The 23,374-nt window shown below is 44.2% G+C and overlaps 1 protein-coding gene across 13 annotated transcripts in view; it reads right to left on the reverse strand.

Moving 5' to 3' along the window:
- Nucleotides 1-23,374, reverse strand: part of LOC125235499 (ankyrin repeat domain-containing protein 17-like) — a 49,819-nt gene that overhangs the window by 15,646 nt on the left and 10,799 nt on the right. For 7 of the 13 annotated variants that reach the window (XM_048142122.1, XM_048142144.1, XM_048142099.1 and 4 more), the window contains 22 exons: nucleotides 21,939-22,104; nucleotides 20,767-21,022; nucleotides 20,103-20,324; nucleotides 19,166-19,432; nucleotides 17,501-17,654; nucleotides 16,951-17,161; nucleotides 16,342-16,555; nucleotides 15,682-15,916; nucleotides 14,868-15,101; nucleotides 14,354-14,523; nucleotides 14,070-14,157; nucleotides 13,817-13,876; nucleotides 12,116-12,207; nucleotides 10,974-11,171; nucleotides 10,207-10,332; nucleotides 7,276-7,434; nucleotides 6,989-7,131; nucleotides 6,439-6,550; nucleotides 5,613-5,831; nucleotides 4,420-4,692; nucleotides 3,661-3,829; nucleotides 3,062-3,299 (listed from right to left, as the gene is read on the reverse strand). In XM_048142122.1, the coding sequence (XP_047998079.1) occupies nucleotides 3,062-3,299; nucleotides 3,661-3,829; nucleotides 4,420-4,692; nucleotides 5,613-5,831; nucleotides 6,439-6,550; nucleotides 6,989-7,131; nucleotides 7,276-7,434; nucleotides 10,207-10,332; nucleotides 10,974-11,171; nucleotides 12,116-12,207; nucleotides 13,817-13,876; nucleotides 14,070-14,157; nucleotides 14,354-14,523; nucleotides 14,868-15,101; nucleotides 15,682-15,916; nucleotides 16,342-16,555; nucleotides 16,951-17,161; nucleotides 17,501-17,654; nucleotides 19,166-19,432; nucleotides 20,103-20,324; nucleotides 20,767-21,022; nucleotides 21,939-22,104 (4,006 nt within the window). Of the gene's footprint in view, nucleotides 1-3,061; nucleotides 3,300-3,660; nucleotides 3,830-4,419; nucleotides 4,693-5,612; nucleotides 5,832-6,438; nucleotides 6,551-6,988; nucleotides 7,132-7,275; nucleotides 7,435-10,206; nucleotides 10,333-10,973; nucleotides 11,172-12,115; nucleotides 12,208-13,816; nucleotides 13,877-14,069; nucleotides 14,158-14,353; nucleotides 14,524-14,867; nucleotides 15,102-15,681; nucleotides 15,917-16,341; nucleotides 16,556-16,950; nucleotides 17,162-17,500; nucleotides 17,655-18,682; nucleotides 18,778-19,165; nucleotides 19,433-20,102; nucleotides 20,325-20,766; nucleotides 21,023-21,938; nucleotides 22,105-23,374 lie in introns of those variants that run through there. The other 6 variants (XM_048142106.1, XM_048142094.1, XM_048142113.1 and 3 more) reach the window with 6 other exon arrangements.

Genomic DNA, 23,374 nt, shown 5'->3' on the forward strand with positions numbered 1-23,374 from the left:
TGTGCATTTTTTCGTGGTTACCAACATGCATACCAACCATAAAAATGCTTAACTAATTTTCCAGCTATATTTAAACCTAGGCTATTTAAACGTATAGATACTTTATATACTTTTATTATTTAGATCTTATTTATACTTTTCGGCAAAGCATTTTTGTTACCGCAGAATTAAAACGTTGGTAATACTCATTTCATCTACCTACTAAGGGCATATGTAATGTCAATGCAAACAAGGCCCGGCTATTAAGTTTCGAAATGTTATGTACATTTTATAACTTGATAAGTGTAAATGGTTCAAAAATTTCGTGCAGTAAGTAAAAAAGTAAAAAGTAAGTATTATTAAACAGAAAAACTATGGGTCTTATTTGATGCAGGTATGAAATAAGGCCCATTCCGCCCATGTGTCCACATGTTCACAACCTTCGATACCCAAGAAGTAGCGCTGCGGAAATAGAGATGGATCGGATATAATCTTCAAAGATGAGCTATCAACAGCGCCAGTATTTGAGTGGTGGCCTCAGAGTGGAAGGCGACCCCGCAAACGCCCAGTACTTATGATACACAATACACATAAACACAATACATTATAAGTTATAAAACTTAAGAAGCGAGCGATGGGCCTTATTTAGAGAAGTAACTATTTAGGGCATTTTTTGATTCTATGTCTGCGAAGAAAATATACAAAACGGCATGATTGATAAAACTTAGAAGAATTATAAGCACTGGGCCTTATTAAGGGCAGGTACTGGTACCAACCTGAACAAACTATGTATTACTAAATAAGGCCCATCGTTTTTTTAAATATTTTAAAACATGACTTAAATTATTAATATTATGTCTGTTTTTATTGTGTGTAAATAAGTACATATAATATGACTAATATAACTACTTACCTAATTGGTGTTCGGCAGAATAGTAATAAATAAAGAATGATGACCGAATACCAAATTTTCGGCAAAATGGCTGAAAAGACCGAATACCAAATAGTTGCCTAATATTCGTGGAATCTATCGTAAAATACAGCATAACTTTATAATTGTTACTAGTAAACCAACGACGAGAAAAGTTATGCATGTATAAAATAAACCTATACCTGTATGCAATTGTTACGTACCTATACTTATAAAAATATGGACTTAGTATTGCAAACGGGACTTAATCGCGTATTTACTATGTTTTAAACACTAACCTCCGACGTTTCAAGGACGGAATTGTCCCCGTGGTCTCGGAGCAGACTGGTCTTTTTTGGACCACCAATTTTAAATATGAACATATAATAGTTACGTATTTCTAACTAAAAAGTTCGTCAAACACGGTATGTCGATATTTCGACGTAGTATATCGATAACTTTTCACATCACTAGATTATCGACATTAGATGTCGAGTATTTCCCATCACTTTATTTCAGTGTACGTATATAAAAACTTAGCCCCGCCCCTAAATTTGGTGCGATAGGGACAACTGCAGCTCAGGCGCGAAATCCCGCGTAAAAACTGCAAAAATCGAGGTTCCGCTCTCGACTGTTTCCTCCTCCAAAACTTAACCAATCGTTACGAAATTTGGAAATCAGAATGACAAGGAAATTATCTGTGTCGGACCGTTTCGTTTTTTTGGATAATTGATCTCAGTTTTGAATACCACGCCTTTCTTTCTGGCAAATTCAATTAAGCCGTTTTGGCCAACTTTGAGAAGCTCTAATTCCTTTTAAAACAAAAATATCAAAAAAAGCAAAACGGTCCGACACAGATATTGATAATAAAAGTCTATGTTGAAAAAACCATTGATCTAGCTTCAAAAACCAGAGAGGAAACAGGCGAGAGCGTTTGTATGGAGAAATGAGGGGTATCGTAGCGTCTTAACAATAGATGGTAACTGACAACCTGAACGTGACTGTACATTGATATACAGATATAAATTGAATGTATCTAGCCATAAAAATACTTATTATAGCGGCATACGTGTACGACATAATTATTATTTTCATATGTAGGTTGTTACTTCATAACAACAAATTAATTATGTAGTTATTTTTTAATATGCATAAAATTAAAATTATTTCTGCTTGGTTCTTTAATGTATGACATAAACCCATCCCTTTTGGTGACATTATATGCATTTCAGCTACACTTATCTGTGTGCATTAGTATAAAAGAGATGACTATTGTTTTGTTTACCAGTTTTGATTACAGGGCCTGTAAACGTATTGTCTTGTGTAAATGTAGGCGTATTTGTGTATCTTATCTTATACTTTTAAACGAGCAATTCTTGTATATTTATTTATTTATTTATTTATATATATATTTATTTACACTGACGATCTCGGAAACCGCTCTAACGATTTCGCAGAAATTTGTTATGTGGGGGTTTTTGGGGGTGAAAAATCGGTCTAACTTATCCTTAGGTCCCGAAAAACGCGAATTTTCGAGTTTTCATGCGTTTTTCTTCGCGCGCCATCTCGTGTGCAGTAGTTGTACTGTTAAGACAGAATTCTTTCGGTCGATGTAAGTACTATTTATTGCAAACACTAGATGGCGACACAGGTCAAGGCTAAAACGAATAGAAAATACACTATTTGAGTTTTTGTGGCGAAATGCGCGCCATCTCGTGTGGAGTAGTTGTGTTGTTAAGGCTGAGAATTCTTTCGCTCGATGTAGGTACTATTCATTTTTGAACTAGATGGCGACACATGTCAAGGATACGAAACAGAACCGAGCGAAGCTCGGTTGCCCAGATATTGTGTGCTAAACGGTGCCAAGAATTTGAACGGTAATGTTCTTAAAAGCGGCTTCCATGTTTATCTTACTTCGTTGGTTATAATTATAAGTTATGGAATAAATGTGTGGCGTCGATGGATTCAACAAAGACAGAAAGAAAGTTTCTTAGTTAGCCAAAGGGCCAAATCTTGTGACAATTGTTTGTAGAAAACGCCAATCGAGGCTGAAATAATGTATGTAAGCGTGATCTGCCATGACGTTACGCTCACATCTGTCATCCTGATATAACGAATGCCCTTGCGATCCATGACATGAGACGTCTCTATCGATAAAGTTCTGAAGCTCACCTCTGCAGAAGCAGCTCGACGAACTTGGTGTGTCCCTTGTCTGCGGCGATGGTTAGCGCGGTGTCGCGGGAGGAAGGCACGGGCGGGGCGTTGACGTCGGCGCCCTTGTCCAGCAGCACGCGGCCCACCTCCACGTAGCCGCCGCTGGCTGCTTCCATCAGGGGCGTCAGACCGGTCTTCGCGCGGTGCTCCACGTTCGCCTTGCGGTCGAGGAGCAGGCTCACGACCTCGTGCCGCCCTGGGGTACATGGTGTTGAGTTAATATACTAATATAATAAACAATAAATAATCGCATCAGTATTCTATATAGATCACCGATTGAGCAGCTTCGAAAGGCTTTTTTAGGGTTGTGCAAGTCGAGCAGGACAAGAACGACTTACGACCGGTCGATTTGTTGAACCAGATCAGGTATGACCTGTAGGCGGCGGTGGATGATGCGACGCATTACAGGGGAAGTCCTGTGACCCGTTTCTCAAAGCTAAAAGTAGAAGCGGAAGTCTCTTCTCAACTTATTAGCGACGACCACTTGTAATTTGTAGCTTCGAGAAATGGTCAGTGTCAGAGTAACTATGAGATGAATAGTTGAAAACAAGCGTTACCTTGGAAGCAGGCGAGCGTGAGCGCGGTGTTGCGGTTGGTCTCGATCTGCGCGTTGATGTCGGAGCCACAATCCAGCAGCAGACGCACGGCCGCCGTGTGCCCGTTCATGGCCGCCAACATCAGAGGTGAGATGCCGAGCTTTGAGCCCGTGCGGGAGTTTATCTCCGCCTGATGACGAAATTAATATGCGTTACTTCGATTTGACTCATCAAAATAGTGCCAATTTTGTTTTATTTTATTTCATAAGGTACATAAAACAGACAGTAATCGAAATAACAAAAGAGATACAGGTTAGAAAAGCTTAAGAACTAGATTACAGTCCAAAATTATATGTACACAACATGACTATGAGTTATACTTATTATGATTAATAGCATGTTAATACAATTTTTATATGACAATAATAAAGAAATTTAAAAAAGAACAAGATACCAAAATTTTGAAATTAATTTAAATTAAAAGAAGACAGAAGGTAATTACAAACGCGCTTTTTTGTGAAGTGTTGAGTATTCAACATCAGAAAATATGTAGAACTTTACAATAATAACGCAACGTGCTGCGTCATTGAACCATGCAACAAATTTCCATTTCAAAATCCAATCCTCAATTTTTTTAAATAAGTCAAGGTCATACGGAAAGACGAACATACTTTATTTTACTCGGGGCAAGATCACCAGTATGAGGATTCCTTACAAGTGTTAGTCTTGTCCCAGTGTTGTATCACCACCTGACCTTAACAACCAAATACGATTAATTACCTGGTGGTGTAAGAGCAGCCTGATGATGTTGACATAGCCGCCGGACGCGGCCAGCGAGAGGGGCGTGTAGTCGGAGACGTTCCTGTGCTCCTTGTTGGCGCCGCGGCTGAGGATGAGCTCCACGACCTCGTAGCGGCCGCCCGAGCACGCGAGCGACAGCGGCGTGTCCTTCGTGCGCTCAGACTGCGCCTCGATGTCCGCGCCGTGGTTCAGCAGGATCTCCACGATCTTCTCGTGACCCGCCGTCGCCGCTAGGATGAGGGGAGTGAAGCCCTGGGGAATAACAAAGGTCAGTATACCTGTCCTAGTGCTGTTCCAGTTTATTGTTTTACAGCCATATACATTACGATTTTGTATTCTGAGCAAGGCTGTGTCAGTGTAGAAAATGTAGAAATATGCAATACCAATTTTGTTTGAATGTGTGTCGTATTGTTCACATCCTGACACAGCAATGTTAACTTCTCCTGTTACTCGGTCAGTCAAAGTTTTTATTGGCTTACGACCACAGACCAACCCCTATAGACATCCATTACAAGACGACTCGCGGTCGCCAGCCTTCCTAGTATTTGCACTGATATAAGCGCGGGCGCTCGCCGTGCCCGATCAGTAGCGACCAAGTAACAGACCCGAAAGCAGCGCGTGTTTTTCGCAGTAAAAAAATTGAAAAAGGGTATTTTGATGTCTTAAAGATGTCCACCTGTAGTGTGAAATGGTGTGGAAAGGTAACAAGAAGCTCAAATTTAAAAACAGACGTCATTACATTCCACATAAAAGTCATATTTATAATTTATTCAGAGCCGGCATAGGTCAACTTACATTGGCCACTTACGCGTCAGTAAAGGGACAGTCCCTTTCATCTGGCGCGACTGCCCGCCGTCCTTGAAACGGCCAATCACAGCGCGCTTAACACATTCCCCGCCCGCTCCTCGCACCCCTGGCACTGGTGACTCGTATCGCGAACAAAATATACAAGACTGCTACTCTATAGGAGGTTCTCTGTGCTTACGACTATTTCTTTTCACTTTAACATTTCCTTTTACCAACACGAGGATTTGGTAAACAAACAGACGGAAAGAGAAAAGTCTCCTAATCATATCTATTTTAAATGGTAAAAAAGCGATATCAGCTTCAGAAAGCACAATCAGCTGTAAAGAGAGCATTACATTTTGTTTGGGGTGAATTATCTAGCTTACCTTCTTGTCTCGGTGCTCGATGTCAGCGCCGCGGCTGAGCAGCAGCTCGACGAGGTCCTCGTGGCCGCCGGCGCAGGCGAGCGTGAGCGCGGTGTCGTGGTTGGAGTCGGTCTCGCCGTCCACGTCCATGGCGGAGTAGGCGGCCGGCGCCGGCTGCGGCGGCGTGGCCGTGCCGAACGCGTCGCCGCCGCGCGCCCGGGAACCGCCCGCGAAACGCCCCTATACACACAATACAACTTAGCTCAATGGAAAATTACACAAGAAGCATTACATAGGCTTAACGGTCTGCCTGTGTGACCACGAAATTACGTAAATTCACGTTCGCGGCCTGGCCGATTTTTGAGTCTCACGGCGTTCGAATTCAGAAAATTGTCACTAAAAATAATAGGCAATTCACCGTTTTCAACCGGTATTTTAGTGACAGTGAGACTCAAAAATCGGCCCCCTGGGCCAAATAATAAAACGAAGTGCGTCTTGTGCGAAGTGTGAATGTGGAATACTATTCCTTTTGATTGACATGTAAAAGAGGTGTTTTACCCAAGTCCAGAAATTAAAAAATCCAAGACCACAAAGACTAACTGAAGAGACAAACCAAATTTTGAGACAAATGACAATGGATAGACAGACACACGAGTGATCCTATAAGGGTTCCGTTTTTCTTTTTTGAGGTACGGAACCCTAAAAAGGTTTTATTTATCCATGCAAATCATACAAAAATGAGCCCATTTAAAAAGTTTCGAACGCTATTTCGATGTATCAGAAGGATTTAAAATTATAAAGGGTTGAAACTTTTCATAGATTTATGTGAAGCATAAAAAGTAGGTACCTTTTTCTTAACTCCAGTGGTGGGGTGTTCTCGCTTGGAGTGGGGCTGGGCGGGCTGCGGCTGCGCAGGTTGCGTCACCGCGGGCGTGTGCGGTGGCACAAACGTTGCCGACCTGCATAATATAATTGTCAAATTGTGCCCACTTTCTTCTGTTAGTCAAAAAAGTATTGAAAGCTCTGTGCAATTTGTGCACATTCAGTGCCGACAACCCGGGTATTTTATAATCACCCGGTAGTTGGGATCTTGGTACTATATCTATACATGACTAAAGGCCATGCCGGTAGAGTCGATATTGGACACTGTTTATGATGACTTGATGAGATGAACAATGTACGACTATCGGGATCTTTGGGGTGTGTAGTGTTGATTCATTTAACATGTGCAACTGTACCCGAGTATTGGATCTTATATATTTCTATGGCCTGGTGAGGATGTCTTCTACAATGTGCTCTTTTGACTGTTGAAATTTTGTAGGCCACTTAGGTGTGACGTCAGCCCACTAATTGCATTTGCGGGACTTGGACCTTATTATTGTTGTTCCTGTGCTCACCGGTAGTCGTCGGCGGGCTGCGGCGGGTGCGCGGGCTGCGGCGGCGGCGCGGCGAACTGCGCCTCGCGCTCCGCCGGCTCGTGCTCCAGCGTGGGGTCCAGCGGCGAGATGCCTCGCACGCGGTACTGGCAACCGTTGCTAACCTGTACAAAACAGTTTCAGAATCAGCTATGATAACTTACACAAAAACACAAACTGATCAAGATCTGACTATATAGATAGATATAATTTGGCAAGAAGCTGCAAATTTTGAGCTCCGCGCAATGGCTCGAGACTACGGTACTGACCGCCTGGTCGCCGTGGTGGTGGTGGTGCGGACGCGCCCAGTCGGCGCCGAGCGCCTGCTCGGCCACGGCGAGCAGCTGGCGCGCCTGCCGCTCCTCGCCCTCCTCCTCCGCCTCCGTGCACTTGCTCGAGAAGATCTCGTGCGACTTCTGCTGCATGACCTGTGACCGTACACGCATCACGAAGAGAATATTACATGTTATCTGACTAGGGTGTACGCGTTTGCGCTAAAGGTAAACCGGGACCCACGGACCGCGGCGACGGACGGTTGGCCGAGCCGCCACCGCTGTTCACCGTGTCATTCATCTTACAATTACTCCGTGCTACTCGAGCCGACCAATGCGATCATGCGGACGATATAAAGTATAGAATTTAATGGGCCCGTTTTGAAAAACAGTGACGGCGGTTTGCCTGCCTCCAGTTCGCGGACTAAGATATCGATAAATCAAGAACTGCAGTTGGTGAACTGTGAGCTTACTAAAATGTGAATAATTTGTAGCAAATATGAAACTCATCCTCAACTAACAAAAAGACATTTGCTGGATCACCTTTTTAAGAGCGCTATGACAAAAAAGGCGATATATTGTAAAATGTACAATATTTATCGGCAAAATTGTACACTTTACTTATACTAAAAGACAGTAAAAAAACTTGTTTCAGTTAGAAAATCTAATTAACTGTCGGTTCATTAAAAAACATATGGAAGAAAAAGCTTTTTCAACTAGTAATGATTTTTTTACTGATGCTCGTTTAGGAAAAACCGCGCGAAGCACAGATTTCGGAGCTCTTATTATGTACAATTTGATAAGCTCACTCTCATAAATGCGGTAAATTTAAATTCCTAATATCTTGTACTTTAGGCCCATTAAACAATATTTATCATTTAATCCTTTGAAATTGAGAAATTGAAAGTAAAACGAACTCAATTTTGTCTTGAAAATACATCGAAACAAGTGATCATTTCTCCGAAAATCTACATGTTATCGAAGTTATTTTAGCATATAAATAATCTGCACAATGTGCTTAAATTGCTATTATCCATTTGTCGTTATAATATTTTATCATGATTTTTTGCCAATTTTTTGAAAACTAGCCTTCTTGTCGCTATTTTACCGGCGACGGACGCCTGCGATTTCAGTGCCGCGCCGGAGCTCGAGGAGGTGAGACGTATGTCGCTTCGCTCTCCGAGTTTTCATCGCAAACGTCGAGAATATTTATCGTTGTGTGGGTCGGACGCCTTGTTTATACACGGGCTATCCTGGCATTGTGTGTGTGTAAACAGCGACCAACGAATTTGATCCTAGATCCGTAAATATTTGCTTTTGTAATATTTTGTTATGTTTGAATGTTAAAGTATTACAACGTTATGATGATAAATATGCGAAAATTACAATACGGTCAAGATGATAAGACACATCAAGATGGTACTCGGGATCTGATGATGGAGCCAGAAGGTGGTCACCAGTACCAGTGAACCATGTAAGTAAACGACTTCGTGTTTAGGCTCGTTGGGTTCGTCTCAACAAGACCTTTGACTAGAGGTGGTACTCAGGGTCTGATGATGGAGCCAGATGGTGGTCACCAGTACCAATGAACCATATGACTAAACTACTTCGTATTTAGGCTCAATGGGATCGTCTCAATAAGACCTTTGACAAGAGGTGGTACTCGGGATCTGATGATGGAGCCAGAAGGTGGTCACCAGTACCAGTGAACCATGTAAGTAAACGACTTCGTGTTTAGGCTCGTTGGGTTCGTCTCACCAAGACCTTTGACAAGAGGTGGTACTCAGGGTCTGATGATGGAGACAGATGGTTGTCACCAGTACCAATGAACCATATGACTAAACCACTTTGTGTTTAGCCTTATTGGGTTCATCTCAATAAGACCTTTAACAAGAGGTGGTACTCAGGGTCTGATGATAGGACCAGATGGTGGTCACCAGTACCAATGAACCATGGAACTAAACCACTTCGTATGTAGGCTCATTGAAATCGTCTCAACAAGACCGTCGACAAGAGGTGGTACTCAGGGTCTGATGATGGAGACAGATGTTGGTTACCAGTACCAATGAACCATATGACTAAACCACATCGTCTTTAGGCTCATTGGGATCGTCTCAATAAGACCTTTGACAAGAGGTGGTACTCAGGGTCTGATGATGGAGCCAGATGGTGGTCACCAGTACCAGTGATCCATGTAACTAAACCATTTAGTAATCAGGCTCATTGGGTTCTTACTTCTTCTTAATAAGACCTTTGACAAGAGGTGGTACTGAGGGTCTGATGTTGGAGCCAGATGGTGGTCACCGGTACCAATAAACCCATGTAACTGAACCACTTTTTTTTTATGTTATTCAAATATGCGAGTTGATTTTTGGTGACCACAATCTCTCTCCATCATCAGACCCTGAGTAACACCTTGAAGTAATTAGAATTATATTTGACTTATTTCATCATCATATTAATATATACTTTACTCTAATACTTATCATATAACAAAAGCAAACATTTGGGATGGGATCTACTTAAATATGATCACAGTTTATAATTATTACTTTAAATTTTTAAATAAATTTCTTTTCGTACAAAATAATGTTTATTAGAAATCAAAACTTTATATCGAGATAGTAGATTGTGGTTGTTATCAAAATTCCATAGGAAGGATCAAGATTGTTTTGTCCATTATTGTAGTGCGAGCGAGTGATAAGACGTGCTAGAAAGGGTCGGCATATTGGGCTCGCGCGGCGGGTAAAATACCTAATTTCGCCCGACGCCGAAATGTTATAACGCTCTTAAAACTCGATAAATAGACTTGAATAAAACCTGGGCTAAAAAAATTGACCAAAACATTTGTGTTTCAAGTAGGCAAAACCGTGGAGTAGGAAGTGGGTTCAACAGAGTCCGTATAACTAGCATTATATCTATATTAACCTGCAGCACCAGCGAGCGCAGCTCGTTGGGCGGCAGCGCCACGAGCGAGGGCACCTCGCGCTGCAGGTAGGCCAGCACCGCGCCCAGCTCGCGCGCCTCCACCGCGCCGCAGCCCTCCGCGCCCGCCTGCCACCAAACAATTCTAATTATACACACCTTCATAAAAACAAAACACTGAGATTCAACTAGCTTATTCCGGTTATTCTACTTATACTATGTTTGATGTTGGGAGCTGCAATAGCTTTCTGGCTGCCCCGCTGTCGGATGCCACCATTGCGCTATTACAGCTTGTCCGCAAGGCTAATAGAATAAGTTAATTGTCAATCAAAGAAGTCGGTCCATCGGTTAATGGATTGGCTCTCGTGATTATCGAGATGATATTTACTGCTGCAGGAACAAGGCCACTGAACGTGTTTATACTCCAACGAATAACATATCATATTTTTTCAATTTCCACTTTTAAATCGCAAAAGCTTCAAATCTAGGGTGAACAGGCATCTTCTGGACGAGCTCACTCCATCGTAGGCGACGTCTTTGCCTTTGGCTAGTCTGTGGCCAAGAGTAAGACCATTTATAAAAATAAAAAAAGTTTTCAAAGACTGCATACCGTCAATAAAATATTTAAAATAAACTTACTAGCATTTCAAATATGACACAGTTCCTGAATTTGCTTTTTAAGAAACTATCGGATAAATATCGATCCCGTTTTAACACCGATTCCCATTACGTATACGTTTTTTTTGACATATCTCATCATTAAAGCGTACCTGTGGCGCATACGCTTCGGGCCTCTGCAGTTCCTGCGAATACTGCTGAACAGGTTGGGGTTGTTGGGGTTGCTGCTGTTTCTTCTGCTGCGTCTGTTGCTGCGGCTGCTGCGCTGGCTGCTGCTGCGTTTGTTGCTGGGCTTGCTGCGCTGCCAACTGCTGGAGCTGTTGTTGTTGTAACTCCTGTAGTTGCTGTTGCTAGAAAAATGAAAAGTTAAAGCTTTTTCGAATGGTGGTCTTTATGCGAAAATCTACATGTTAAGACAAGACAAGTGATGTTATAATAAACTTACGTTCTAAATGTTACTGTCTAGACTGTGAGTTAGCTACAATAAGAAGAATTATATGAATTCTAACAAAACCTATTTTTTTACAAGAGTTATTATGTACATAAAGCAACTGGACATACTTCAGTAATGTGTTGACCGAGCTTTCTGAGGGCGTCCATGCGAAGGAACTTGCAACCAAACTTGGCACATTTACGAGTCGGTTTCATTCGCGGCCGTTCTTGTATTGGATCACTCTAGAACGTAATTTGTTTCTTTTCTATCTGAATCGTACGGCAAGCTACGTATATTCGTATATATTACACTGTAGGAATTGTATAGAATTTTGCGAGTATTATACAAGTTACACTTTCTAGATTTTTAGGGTTGTCCCTCTAGTCTATCTGTAAATGCCTGTTTAAGCCGTAACCCACACAGAAGCGACGCAAGTCGTAAGACGCGAAATTTAAATAAAAAACGTCTCCTCAGTAAAAGACGCACCTTAAGCGACGCGGCGCCACGCAACACACAAGCGATGTGGCGCGGGCGGGGCGCAGCGTCGCTTGAAGCGTGTCTTACGTCTTTCCTATATAAAATGTACTGAGAAGACGTTTTTAAATTACACTCGGGCGGCCTGGCGCGGGCTACGACTCCCTTCTGTGTATTTTACGCCTTAAATGCATGCATAGGGCCCAACCAAAATTCTACGAAAAATATCGGTTAAAATAACACTTTGTCAAGTTCTGACTCTAATTCACTTTACTTCCATATTCACAGATCATTATTAAGTGCCTTTTCATACCTCTTTTCAACAGTTGTTGGAAAACACTGGATTATAATCCAAATGTATATAAAACAGTGTAAAATGAGACTGACCTGCGTAAGGTTGGGCGCGAGCTGCGGCGTGGGGAATATCTGCTGCGGCGGCGGGTAGGGCGGCGTGGTGGGCCGGTACACGGTCGTCACACCTGCGACCACAATCATCTTAAATACATGGAGCTACAAGTGTGAACATTATGTCAAAAATATCAAACTAAGCTTTTAAGGTATCATTTCATTTCGTCCCAATAAAGAATTGCACAAATACATTAACACATACAATAAGGAAAACGATAACTAAGTTTTCCATTACTTATGTAGTTCTTAGTTTATTTTAAAAGTGGTAAATTAAATTATCTAAAAAAGGCCTATCGTGACAACACAATTTTTGGATAGCGTTAAAATTGATAGTTATCTTTTTAGGTTCCATCACCAACTTCACCGTTTTTACCTACATTGGAGATTGTAAAGTCACTAACTTTATGTCCAAAATCAATCAATTTTAGTTGCATAAAGTTACTCAACGCCGATTTCCGCAAACTTCTCTTGTCAGTGCTGCGGTAGACTATGTCGGCCTCGCATCGGTCTAATAAGTCATCAGAAAAGGTGCTCCTCGAATATTACACCATAAATCGTCTGCAATAGACGTTAAGGCCAATGATGAAAGTTACTCAATAGATTTAGCATGTTTTAGCTGTTTGTGGATGTAGGTAATATTAATGTGGTTATGTTATGTTTATTATTAGATATTAGAACGGAGTGATGAATGTTATGGAAGTTGTATGTGACTTTTTGATTGTAGAATGTTTGAGTGCACACATTAGATTTGGTTACACGGACGTGGTTCCGCTTTGTGACTGGGACATTGTTATTAACATATATAGCGATGTCACGTTGATACACCACTGCACTTCAGCGCGTGGATCCGCGTCCGTGTCACTGAGCCGATACATGTCGTTAGAGAGTTGTTTCAATACAAAACACAAAAGCGATTATCGACATACCAAAAAAAGAAGGAAAATATTAGACAAACATCATCATGTTAAAGCAAACCATGTCAGCTGCAGATATAAATTGATACAACGGATGTAGATATGCATTTATGTAAATAAATCAGGGTAAAATATTTATGCAGTCATAGAAACACTACGTCATATTTTTTGCATTATCCTGATTTATCCAAACACGCTCCCATATCAAACGCCATGAAAATAAGAAATCATGTTAGCAATTTAAATATATTGCAAATTAACGTCCACGTGAAGTGAAGTGTAGAACAAAGAAACATACATAAAATACGAAGCTTAGTTATGGCATTATAAGAAGATTTAGATGTTGTCAGCCGGTGATACACTGGCACTTATGAGCATTATCTAAATCAACTTTAAAGAGCCCACTGACTATCGTTCGCCGGACTATAGCGGCCTGTTAGAAGTAAAATCGAAAGCGCCGTATAATTGACAGGCCGCTATCGGTCACTCAACTGATAGTTAGGCACTGGTCCCACCGCGAGCGAACTGATAATCACCCCCGTGCAAATAAAAGAGACACGGCGATGTTTATAGTTACTCGCCCAGCGGTGAGCTATCAAAATCGCTGTGTCTCTTTTATTTGCAATCTTTTGTTCGTTTTTATAGCCGATAGCTGCTACTAATGGGACCAGTGCCTTAGTGGGGCCCTTTATAATGATGGCTGTATAAGATCGTGGTCGAGCATTAGTTGGCAGGCGGATGATGTTATGGAGGGTGAGCAACTTGCCTTGCGCGCAGAACTGTAGGTCCAACGCGTGCAGCGCCGACGTAGCGAGCGTCGGGGGACCTTTACAACAACATATCAAGCCTTTACACGCTCGTTTGGTGTGCTTAACGTATTTGTTTCTCAATGTTCCATTATCTTTTAATCAATTCAACGTCTTTTACCCACCCTTTTGTGGCTATAATTAAAATACTTTCAAAATTTGATTTACGGTAAAATTAAAACAGACTACGTCAATTGATAGTTCCGTACTAACCGTGGTTATCGGCTAATTCGAGCAGGCTCCTTTCAGTCTCTGGCAGTGATTCGTTGCGAGGTTGACTCGCTAGCGCTTCAGTCGTCCTCTGAAAAACACAGAACGATTCATATTTACGTTTTTATAGTCACAAGTCAAAATCAGATTACTTATAGTCTCGGTGAAAGTGAAGAGTTCAACGCTTACGCTTATTTTTCATTCGTTTCTACGTGGCAAGTTGAGCACTTTAGCAGTTGGGCGCTGATGTGTCGTGTCAGTAATTAGTTAGAGCCGCCGACACTTACCGGGTCGTCGAGGATGTCGGGCGGCGGCGGCAGGTGGTGGTCGGGGTGCGGCGGCGCGGCGCGCTGCTTGCGCGCGCACTTGTGCTTGCCGCCCGTCGCGCCCGCGCCCGCTCCCGCGCCCGCTCCGGCTGGGGCACCGGTACCGTCAACTTTCGCCGACATGCGCCATCCTGTAATCGAGAAACATTAGTGTCATTCTACTTCCTCTCCTCAAGTCATTAATTATAGAATCCTCTCTTCTACTGCTGAAATGATGCTTTGACGAAATGATCTTGACGTCTTCGATAGTAAAAGATAGATCGAGAACGGAAGATGTGAAAAAAAGGAGGGAAGCCTTAACTCACTATAGACTCGTGGAAAGTTTGGCATGACCGGTCATGGTAAAATAGGACATCGTTAGTGAGAATGTAAAATTACGCACTTTTTCAAATAGGTTACTTTTATGATCAAAGTTTAAAAGTCATTATGTAACATAAGTTCCTCGCACACGGGTCGGATAGCGACGTTCCCTCACCTTCGATGTAGGCGTGCGCCATGACGGGGTCGGCGGCCATCTCGGGCGGCAGCTGCGGCACGTGCGCGGGGTGTGCGGGGTGCGCGGGCAGCAGCGCGCGCGCGGCGGGCGCGCCGGGCGCCGGCGCGTGCGCCAGCCCCAGCGCCGCCGCCTGCGCCGCGCTCAGCCCGCTGCTGTCCTCCGCCGCGCCCGTGGCGGTGACGGCGGCCGCGGCGGCGCCTGCGCCGGCCACACCTGTGCACGACACTGTTTAGTACGATACGACCGATTCCACTGAAATGTTTTTAGCGGTCCTATTTGCATCCTTAGCCGTAGTATATTTTATTTTTTCTACTCCCGAACTGTTATTTGTCATTTACAGTGACGTGCATAGATCTTTAAAACCCTACATAAAAGATGCCCGCCCCCGAGCGGCGCCCCGCGCACCCACCCTTACGATATAGCTCTTAAAGTATTGTTAGGTAGCCTTTAATGGATATAGCGTGGGTGCACGGGGCGCCGGGGTCTGGCGACGGCGCGGGGGAGTGCGAGCGACAGGGTGAGTGCAGGAACAGAGGGAGGCCGACGCGTCAAAATACAGGAAACAGTGTGAATTTCACGAAAGTTGTTCAAGAAAACTATTAAAAACTAAGTGCATGGTCGTAGAAAAAGTATTGTATGCAACGGTGTTTAACTGAGTCAAAAAATACTCGTGGCGTCTTAATAACAATTTTTGACTGCGTGGTGGAGTTGTCCTTGAGCTTGCGGAAGGGGTCGACGTCGCAGGCCAGCAGGAACTACTCCACGTAGGCTAGAGAGTGAGATGTATATTCACCTGTCTCGCTCCTGGACAGCATGACGGAGTGCGGGTAGTCGAGCAGCAGCTGCACGACGGCGGTGTGGCCGCCCTTGGCCGCCTCGATGAGCGTGGTGGAGTTGTCCTTGAGCTTGCGGAAGGGGTCGGCGTCGCAGGCCAGCAGGAACTTCACTACGTCCGCGTGTCCGCCCGCGCAGGCGAGGGAGAGGGGGGTGTGGTCGCCGTTCGCCGTCACACGGTTTACGTCGGCACCCTGTATAACAAACATTCGATAAGGAAGTTGCTTAAACCTGTTCAAAAATTAAAATTTTTAGGTTTCTATCTTTCTACCCTAAGAAGTAGACTTTTAAACTCTTATTTGACAGCAAAATACGGACGAAAATGCGCTTTAGGAGTTAATATTTCTCGCTCTCGGCCCAAAAAGGTTCTTTGTTAATTCCTAACAGCATTGATCTTTGAGTTATTAAACACTAGCACAGAATATATAATAGTACAAGTACAAAAGGCTCACTCCTTTGATGTTCACAAAATGCCGCCATTCTAAATTCTTACCTACATTAACAAACATTCAGCCGACATTTGGCGCCCGGTACTTGTAGCGCGGCGATAGAATCGCGGAGTGAGCCGCCCCTGACACTAGGGAATTAGAAAGAAAAGGAATGAGTGATGGTAACACACCTTGCCCACGAGGAACTGCACGGTGCACACGTGGCCGGCGCGGCACGCCTTCATGAGCGGCGTGCGGCCGCCCTCGCTCTCGTGCTCGAGCTCGGCGCCGGCGCGCAGCAGCAGGTCCGCCACGTCCGTGTGCCCGTTCTCGCACGCGTACGTCAGCGCCGTGTCGCCCGTCTGAGTTTGGGCGTGCACGTCCGCGCCCGCGTTCAGCAAGTATCTATAGTCAAACAATCAAATTAATGACTAGAACAAACTTGGTGAGATAAAAGACAATATGTTTATTTTATAACACAAGGAGTTTGACATGGAATTTAACTAAAGCGTATAGCTAAAGGAGCTTGAGGTGGCTCCCCTTTATCGGATTCCAAAAAGGAGTAGAGACGACGAGCTGAGGATTGGTGTCAGTTTTCATTGGTCTTCTTTCTCTCGTCCACCTAAGTATGTTTATAGCACTGTGACTAAAGACTTGCTACAGCAACCAGATACACTCACTGCAGGAGCTCTAGGTGGCCCTGCTCACTGGTTTAGTCAGCATCAGCAGAGCATCAGCGCCATCTAGGTTTGCGCTGATCGCGCCTTGAAAGAGCTGTAGAGATATCAAGTCACACTCACCGCACGAGCTCAAGGTGGCCCTCCTGGCTGGCTTCCATAAGAGGTGTGGAGGCGCCCAGTTCGGCGTCGGCGCCCGCCTTGATGAGGAAGTCGGCGACCTCTAGGAAGCCGCCACAGCACGCGAGCGTTAACGCAGTTTCCTGGGTTTCGTCCGTCTGCGCGTTGATGGCCGCGCCCTGCCCGAGCAGTAGTGCTACCATCTCCTCGTGACCTGAGGAATATACATTTATATTTAGAAACAATAAAGAGAGAACAGATATTTATCTATTTACATTCAAAAGTTTCGTTCAATCAATGCTTTAACGGTACAAATTCGTCATACGTCAGATTACATGTAATTTTTAAAGTGTAAAGCTTGCTGATTCTTAGGGTTTCTCCAAACCTATCGACTCGGAATCGGCTCTAACGTGCGTTCAGCGACGTGGCGCGTATGTCTTCATACTAACGAGCGATTTTTGGTCGGCGAAAGCAGATTCCGCGTCGATAGGTTTGGGGACTCTTCTATATCATCAACCCCAGTGGCGACTACAGCTTTTGGTGGATGACTCACCCTCCCTGGCGGCCTCCATGAGCGGCGTGTAGCCCTCGTCGTTCACCTCCTCGATGTTGGCGCCGCGCTCCAGCAGCAACATGGCCAGTTCCACGTGCCCGCCGCATGCCGCTAGGGTTAGTGGCGACTCGAAGCTGTCCGTGGGCATGTTGACCTGCCAAACGATAAATAACGCGTGTCAAGATTTAAAACTTACATAAGATGGCACTTATTACAAAATGATTGATATGATTGGACCGAATTGTGGACCGATTTTCAAATTTTTTTTTTGATCGAACGGGTATAACCCCGAGATGGTCCCATTGGCACCAAGTCAGGGTCTGATGATGGGATCCTGGAGAAATCGAGGGAACTCTTCAAATGTTATAGGCACATGTAATGTTTTTAGTGTATTTTTCAAAGGTAAACCAGTATTTACGCCTGATGGTAATAATTTTATGTGGCTGAGCTGATGATGGAAGGTCAACTCCTCAATGGTTAGGAGTTAAAGGATAATTCTTTCACTAGTGTACATATATTCGGACTGATACATATAATATCAAAATGAACCACTAAAAATAAACAAATAAATAAACTTTTTTAACAAAAAATAAAACCGCCTTCAAAAATAAGCGCGTTACAAAACACGGAGAAACTAAAAAGCAAAAAATAATAAACCTTTGAATTCAGATTTCTTATCGTATTGCAATAATCTAAACATCCAAATTATAAACAAATCAATTATTTTTGGAGTCGGTGCCAGCCTGCGTATGGTTGGGTGGGGCAAACAGGCAATAGCAAGGCGACGAACAGGTCTGGTACCGACTACAAAAATAATTGATTTGTTTATAATTTGGATGTTTAGATTATTGCAATACGATAAGAAATCTGAATGCAAAGGTTTATTATTTTTTGCCTTTTAGTTTCTCCGTGTTTTGTAACGCGCTTATTTTTGTTGTAGCTGAGAACAGGAATCACACCATCCTTCTATTTCTTGTGGCAGGTGAGTGTTAGCGGGCTCTAAACGTTACTGTTACTCACGGATCTAACCTGTGCACCCGAGTCGAGCAGCAGCCGCGCGACTTCGACGTGGCCGTCCATGCTGACCTCCATGAGAGCCGTGTGCATCTCGTCGGTCTTGTAGAAATGGCCCTTGTTGGCAGGCGAGTGTTAGCGGGCTCTAAACGTTAGACTGTTACTCACGGAACTAACCTGTGCACCCGAGTCGAGCAGCAGCCGCGCGACTTCGACGTGGCCGTCCATGCTGGCCTCCATGAGTGCCGTGTGCATCTCGTCGGTCTTGTAGAGATGGCCCTTGTGGCAGGCGAGTGTTAGCGGGCTCTAAACGTTAGACTGTTACTTAAGGCACTAACCTGTGCACTCGAGTCGAGCAGCAGCCGCGCGACTTCGACGTGGCCGTCCATGCTGGCCTCCATGAGAGCCGTGTGCATCTCGTCGGTCTTGTAGAGATGGCCCTTGTGGCAGGCGAGTGTTAGCGGGCTCTAAACGTTAGACTGTTACTCACGGAACTAACCTGTGCACCCGAGTCGAGCAGCAGTCGCGCGACTTCGACGTGGCCGTCCATGCTGGCCTCCATGAGAGCCGTGAGCATCTCGTCGGTCTTGTAGAGATGGCCCTTGTGGCAGGCGAGTGTTAGCGGGCTCTAAACGTTAGACTGTTACTCACGGAACTAACCTGTGCACCCGAGTCGAGCAGCAGCCGCGCGACCTCGACGTGGCCGTCCATGCTGGCCTCCATGAGCGCCGTGTGCATCTCGTCGGTTTTGTGCTCGCGGTCGGCGCCCGCCGCCAGCAGGAACCGCACCATGTCGAGATGACCCTTGTAGCAGGCGAGCGTCAGCGCGGACTCTTTGAACTCGTTCGAGTGAGTGTTGATGCCGGCGCCGTGCTTTAGGAGGATCTTGGCGACGCCCACATGGCCTGCGGATGCGGCCTGTGAGACAAAACATAGGGGTTTTAGTTGGCAACCTTAGTAAGACAGAGATTTTAATAGTCGCAAATGAGTTCACTGTTGGAACCTAAAAAAATCGGTGATATTGCAAGTATTTAGCGGACTGGTTGCATTTGGCATTGTTTGGTATTTGGTACTATTTGAAAATTTTCTAACTGAAGGAATTTCTCATTCGATTCATAGACATGATGCTTTGCAGAGCTTGACAGATTAGCACCTTTATGTTAAATAGAACTGTTCAGAGTAGTGACCCTGACCACTCACAACGCTCGCACGGGTAAATGTACTGAAAAGCAGGTCACTGACCAGACAAAACATTATGACGGATTTGTTGGAGTGGGAGAATGAGATGGCTTCCAAAACTACCTAACACAAACACGGCATCGTTTGGCGAAAGTTCCTGTTAGCCGAACAACCCCTTCTGAAAAGTTGACACCACTGCCGATCACTGGCAAACAGAGCAGGTAAAGACCTCCAGAGGCCCGTTTCTACAAGCGAACTGCGCGAACTGTGAAATCGTATGGGTTGTCATGGCAACGCACTTGTAATACAAGACTTGTACCTTTCGAGAAACGCATGCGGCGCACTAAGCATGTGGCGACTCCGCCGACTCCTATAAAGACTGAAGCAGTGTTATGATGTCGTTACAGACCTCCATGAGCGGCGTGTGTCCGTTCTCGTTGTGGTCCTCGACGTTGGCGCCATTGTCGAGCAGCGCGGACACGCACTCCTCGTGGCCGCCGGCGCACGCGTACATGAGCGGCGTGTTGCCGGAGCCCGACACGGCGTTCACGTCCGCGCCGTGCGCCACCAGCAGCCGCACGATGTCCACGTGCCCCGCGCTCGCCGCCTCCATCAAGGGGGTGCAATCGCCCTGGAGACAAACGTTCACAATTGTTATGTTATATTGTCTTCGGTTACCGCGATAGTTACTCATGAAATAAAACTATGGAAACGGATTAAATCGCGTATAATGAATTTAAAATTCATCCCGACGTTTCGAACACTTTACAGCTTTTGCACATTGTAATTTTTCCTCAGTCACCCGTTGACCACGAACGCTGTAAAGTGTTCGAAACGTCAGGGTGAATTTTAAATTCATTATACGCGATTTAATTCGTTCCCATAGTTTTATTTCATGTTCAATATGTTACTTAATTTAGGTACGGATGAAATTAAATGGCTCCATTAGTTCTGCTAAGATGCGCAAAACAAGACCATAGAGGTGGACATGTAGGTCATACCTACGTAAAATTTTATGTCATGTATTTTGGTAGGTAGGATATCAAGAGTGGTCAAATAGTCGAGTCCCTCACCTTGATCCCCCGGTCTTCAACACTGGCATGCATGGCTAGCAGCACTTGCGCGAGCTCATAGTAGCCCGCGGAGCACGCAAGGGACAGCAGCGACTCGCCCTCCTCCGTGGTCTCGTGCACGGAGCGGCCCTCCGTGAGCAGCTTGCGCACCGTGCCCACGTCGCCGTCCGAACAAGCCTCCGCCAGCGACGGCGCGCCTTCCGCGCTCGTCGTCGTGCTCGGCGTCGTACCCGTTGCCGTTGAACCGCATTGGGTGCTGAAACAACATCAATAAATATTAAAACTATGGGATTTATTTCGTTCAATTGTTACTTTTGAAAGTATGTTGTCAGATAAGATCAAAGCTTCACGAATCACGGCCGCGCCCCGCCTCGATCGGCCGATCGGGGAGTCGTGAGACTCGACCGCGAACGGTCGAGAAGCGAAGGCGCGTATCGGCTCAATCTCGGATTGTCATCACATGTGCACGTCATTTATTTGCAAGTAAAACGTTTTGAATTTCCGTAGCGTGTTATACTCTATTGAGTAAACCAAGAGTCATGGTACGCATAGTTAGATTAAAATGAAACACCATATCCGCTACAGTCAAATCAGTAATTAAAATGTTTTTGTTTGCTTGTTAACTGTCCAGAATAGAATAGAATAATATTTGTAGTTGTGAGTAAAAACCAATTGATTGTAGAGTCTGTGCAGGAGGACAATCCTATAGAATGTATCTTAAATTCCAACGACTCATCTATTTCCTAAAGTAAAATAGTGACAGGAAGGACATGAAAGGTTAATGTGTCTGCTGTTGCATATTCTAAATACTTTTTGCATAGCATTAAAAAGAAAACAAACCATGTGATTTTACTTGATCTTATCGCCTGTTCCGATGTTTGTAGACGAAATAAAATAGCTAAAATCTGATGATGTTCATCATTATCCACACAATTTCAGTCAAATCAGTCATCAAAAAATGACACTGGCAATCTGTAACGCCGGATATTTTGTACTTGTCTACAGTGGGATTAAAGGTTTAGCTGCATGGAACTGCGCACATGTGTGTCTGGCGCCGTCGCTGGCCGGCTAGATGCATCTTCACGCCCGACAATTTGCTAGCTTTGAGAGCCTTCACCTGAAGCAAGAGTTAGGAACTTAGGGCTGAAGTCATAAAGAGTTTGTATACTAACGGCTTGTCCTGGTGGTGGTGGCGGTGGTGGGGCGGCGGCTGGTCGCTGCGCATGCGCGTGAGCGCCGCCGCCGCCTCGTCGAGCGCGCACGACACCGACGACGTCAGTCTCCGGAGCACCTCCGGGTCCGCCAGGTGTTTGCCCTCGCCCGACAGCTTGCCGATGCCTGCCGAAACGAACAAGGATTACTCACATATCACAATCCACGGCCACATTTAATCCATGCATAAGTCTTTGGTAGGCTTAGGGCCCATTTAGACGGTACGAGAACTCGCATACGAGTTTTATTACATTACGGTATTTGATGGCTGTGCAAAATTGTATGTAAACTCAACAACCCGCAATGTAACTAAAATAGCATGCGAGTTCGCACGTCGTCTAAATCAGGCCTTATTCTACGTGCAGCCAGCACATTGTATGGCAAGACATAGCGTAGAAAGCACGCATGCCTCATCGCTATCGTGGTTGAAATTATACGTGCAACCCAAACATCTTTACCGCTGCAAAAGGCAAATAAATAAATATAAGACTTCCGAATACTGTTTGACTACAGCGATAATAATAATTTAAATTTCTTTACTCTGTTTTTGTCTTTAGTCTGTAAGGTGTGTTCGGTTCAAGTGTGTGTAAAAATTTGATTTTGACTATTTTTATAAAAGTTAAAGAGTGGCCCATTTTATGTTTCAGATAAAGCTGACAGCATGAGCATGGTAACCTATATTTTCTGACTAATGAAGCTCTAAGGCCAATGCAATGCGTCCTCCGTGAATGATTTAACAAGCCGTAGCCCTGCTGTGAACCTTGCTCTTTGGGCGGAAATCTAATCGAGTGCATCGCCGCACCAGTTACTGGGATCATCTGATTTGCTTTAAATATAGTACATTTGGCAGGACATATAAAAATGTCTTTGGCGGAAAAAATATCCATGGAGCAGGCGAGGGATGGAGGTAATTATAATAGTTTTACTGCGATTAATTCGCAAAGCGTTAACTGGTTTATGTTAATATAATACGTTTCTAAACCGCATTTATGAGAAAAACGTAAATTAAACATAATTGGCTGTTTGTTACTTATTTAAGTTATATTATCCTTCTGAATTGTTAGCTGTTGGTTCTCCGAACAATAAATAAATAAATACCAATATTGGTATACCGATTGTGTTATATTCTGGATAATTGCACTTAGTAATAAAGTAGCGGCATCGGAATGCACATATCGTGAATTTCAATTGACTGTCTCACGGCCTTGATTTTGACTCAAATTGCAAAAAAAAACGATGTAGGTAATAATTGTGGAAATTAATTGGCAGTAATGATAGCATTAGTATCAATACAAATGTCATTAAAATCTCTCAACCCCGTAGTAGTTGTTATAAAAAATATTACAATTAGTGTAACTTCATATTCATAACATTAGAAAATGAAATGCATGACATT

Source organism: Leguminivora glycinivorella, chromosome 2 (genome assembly GCF_023078275.1).
Source record: "Leguminivora glycinivorella isolate SPB_JAAS2020 chromosome 2, LegGlyc_1.1, whole genome shotgun sequence".
Taxonomy (NCBI): Eukaryota; Metazoa; Arthropoda; class Insecta; order Lepidoptera; family Tortricidae; genus Leguminivora; species Leguminivora glycinivorella.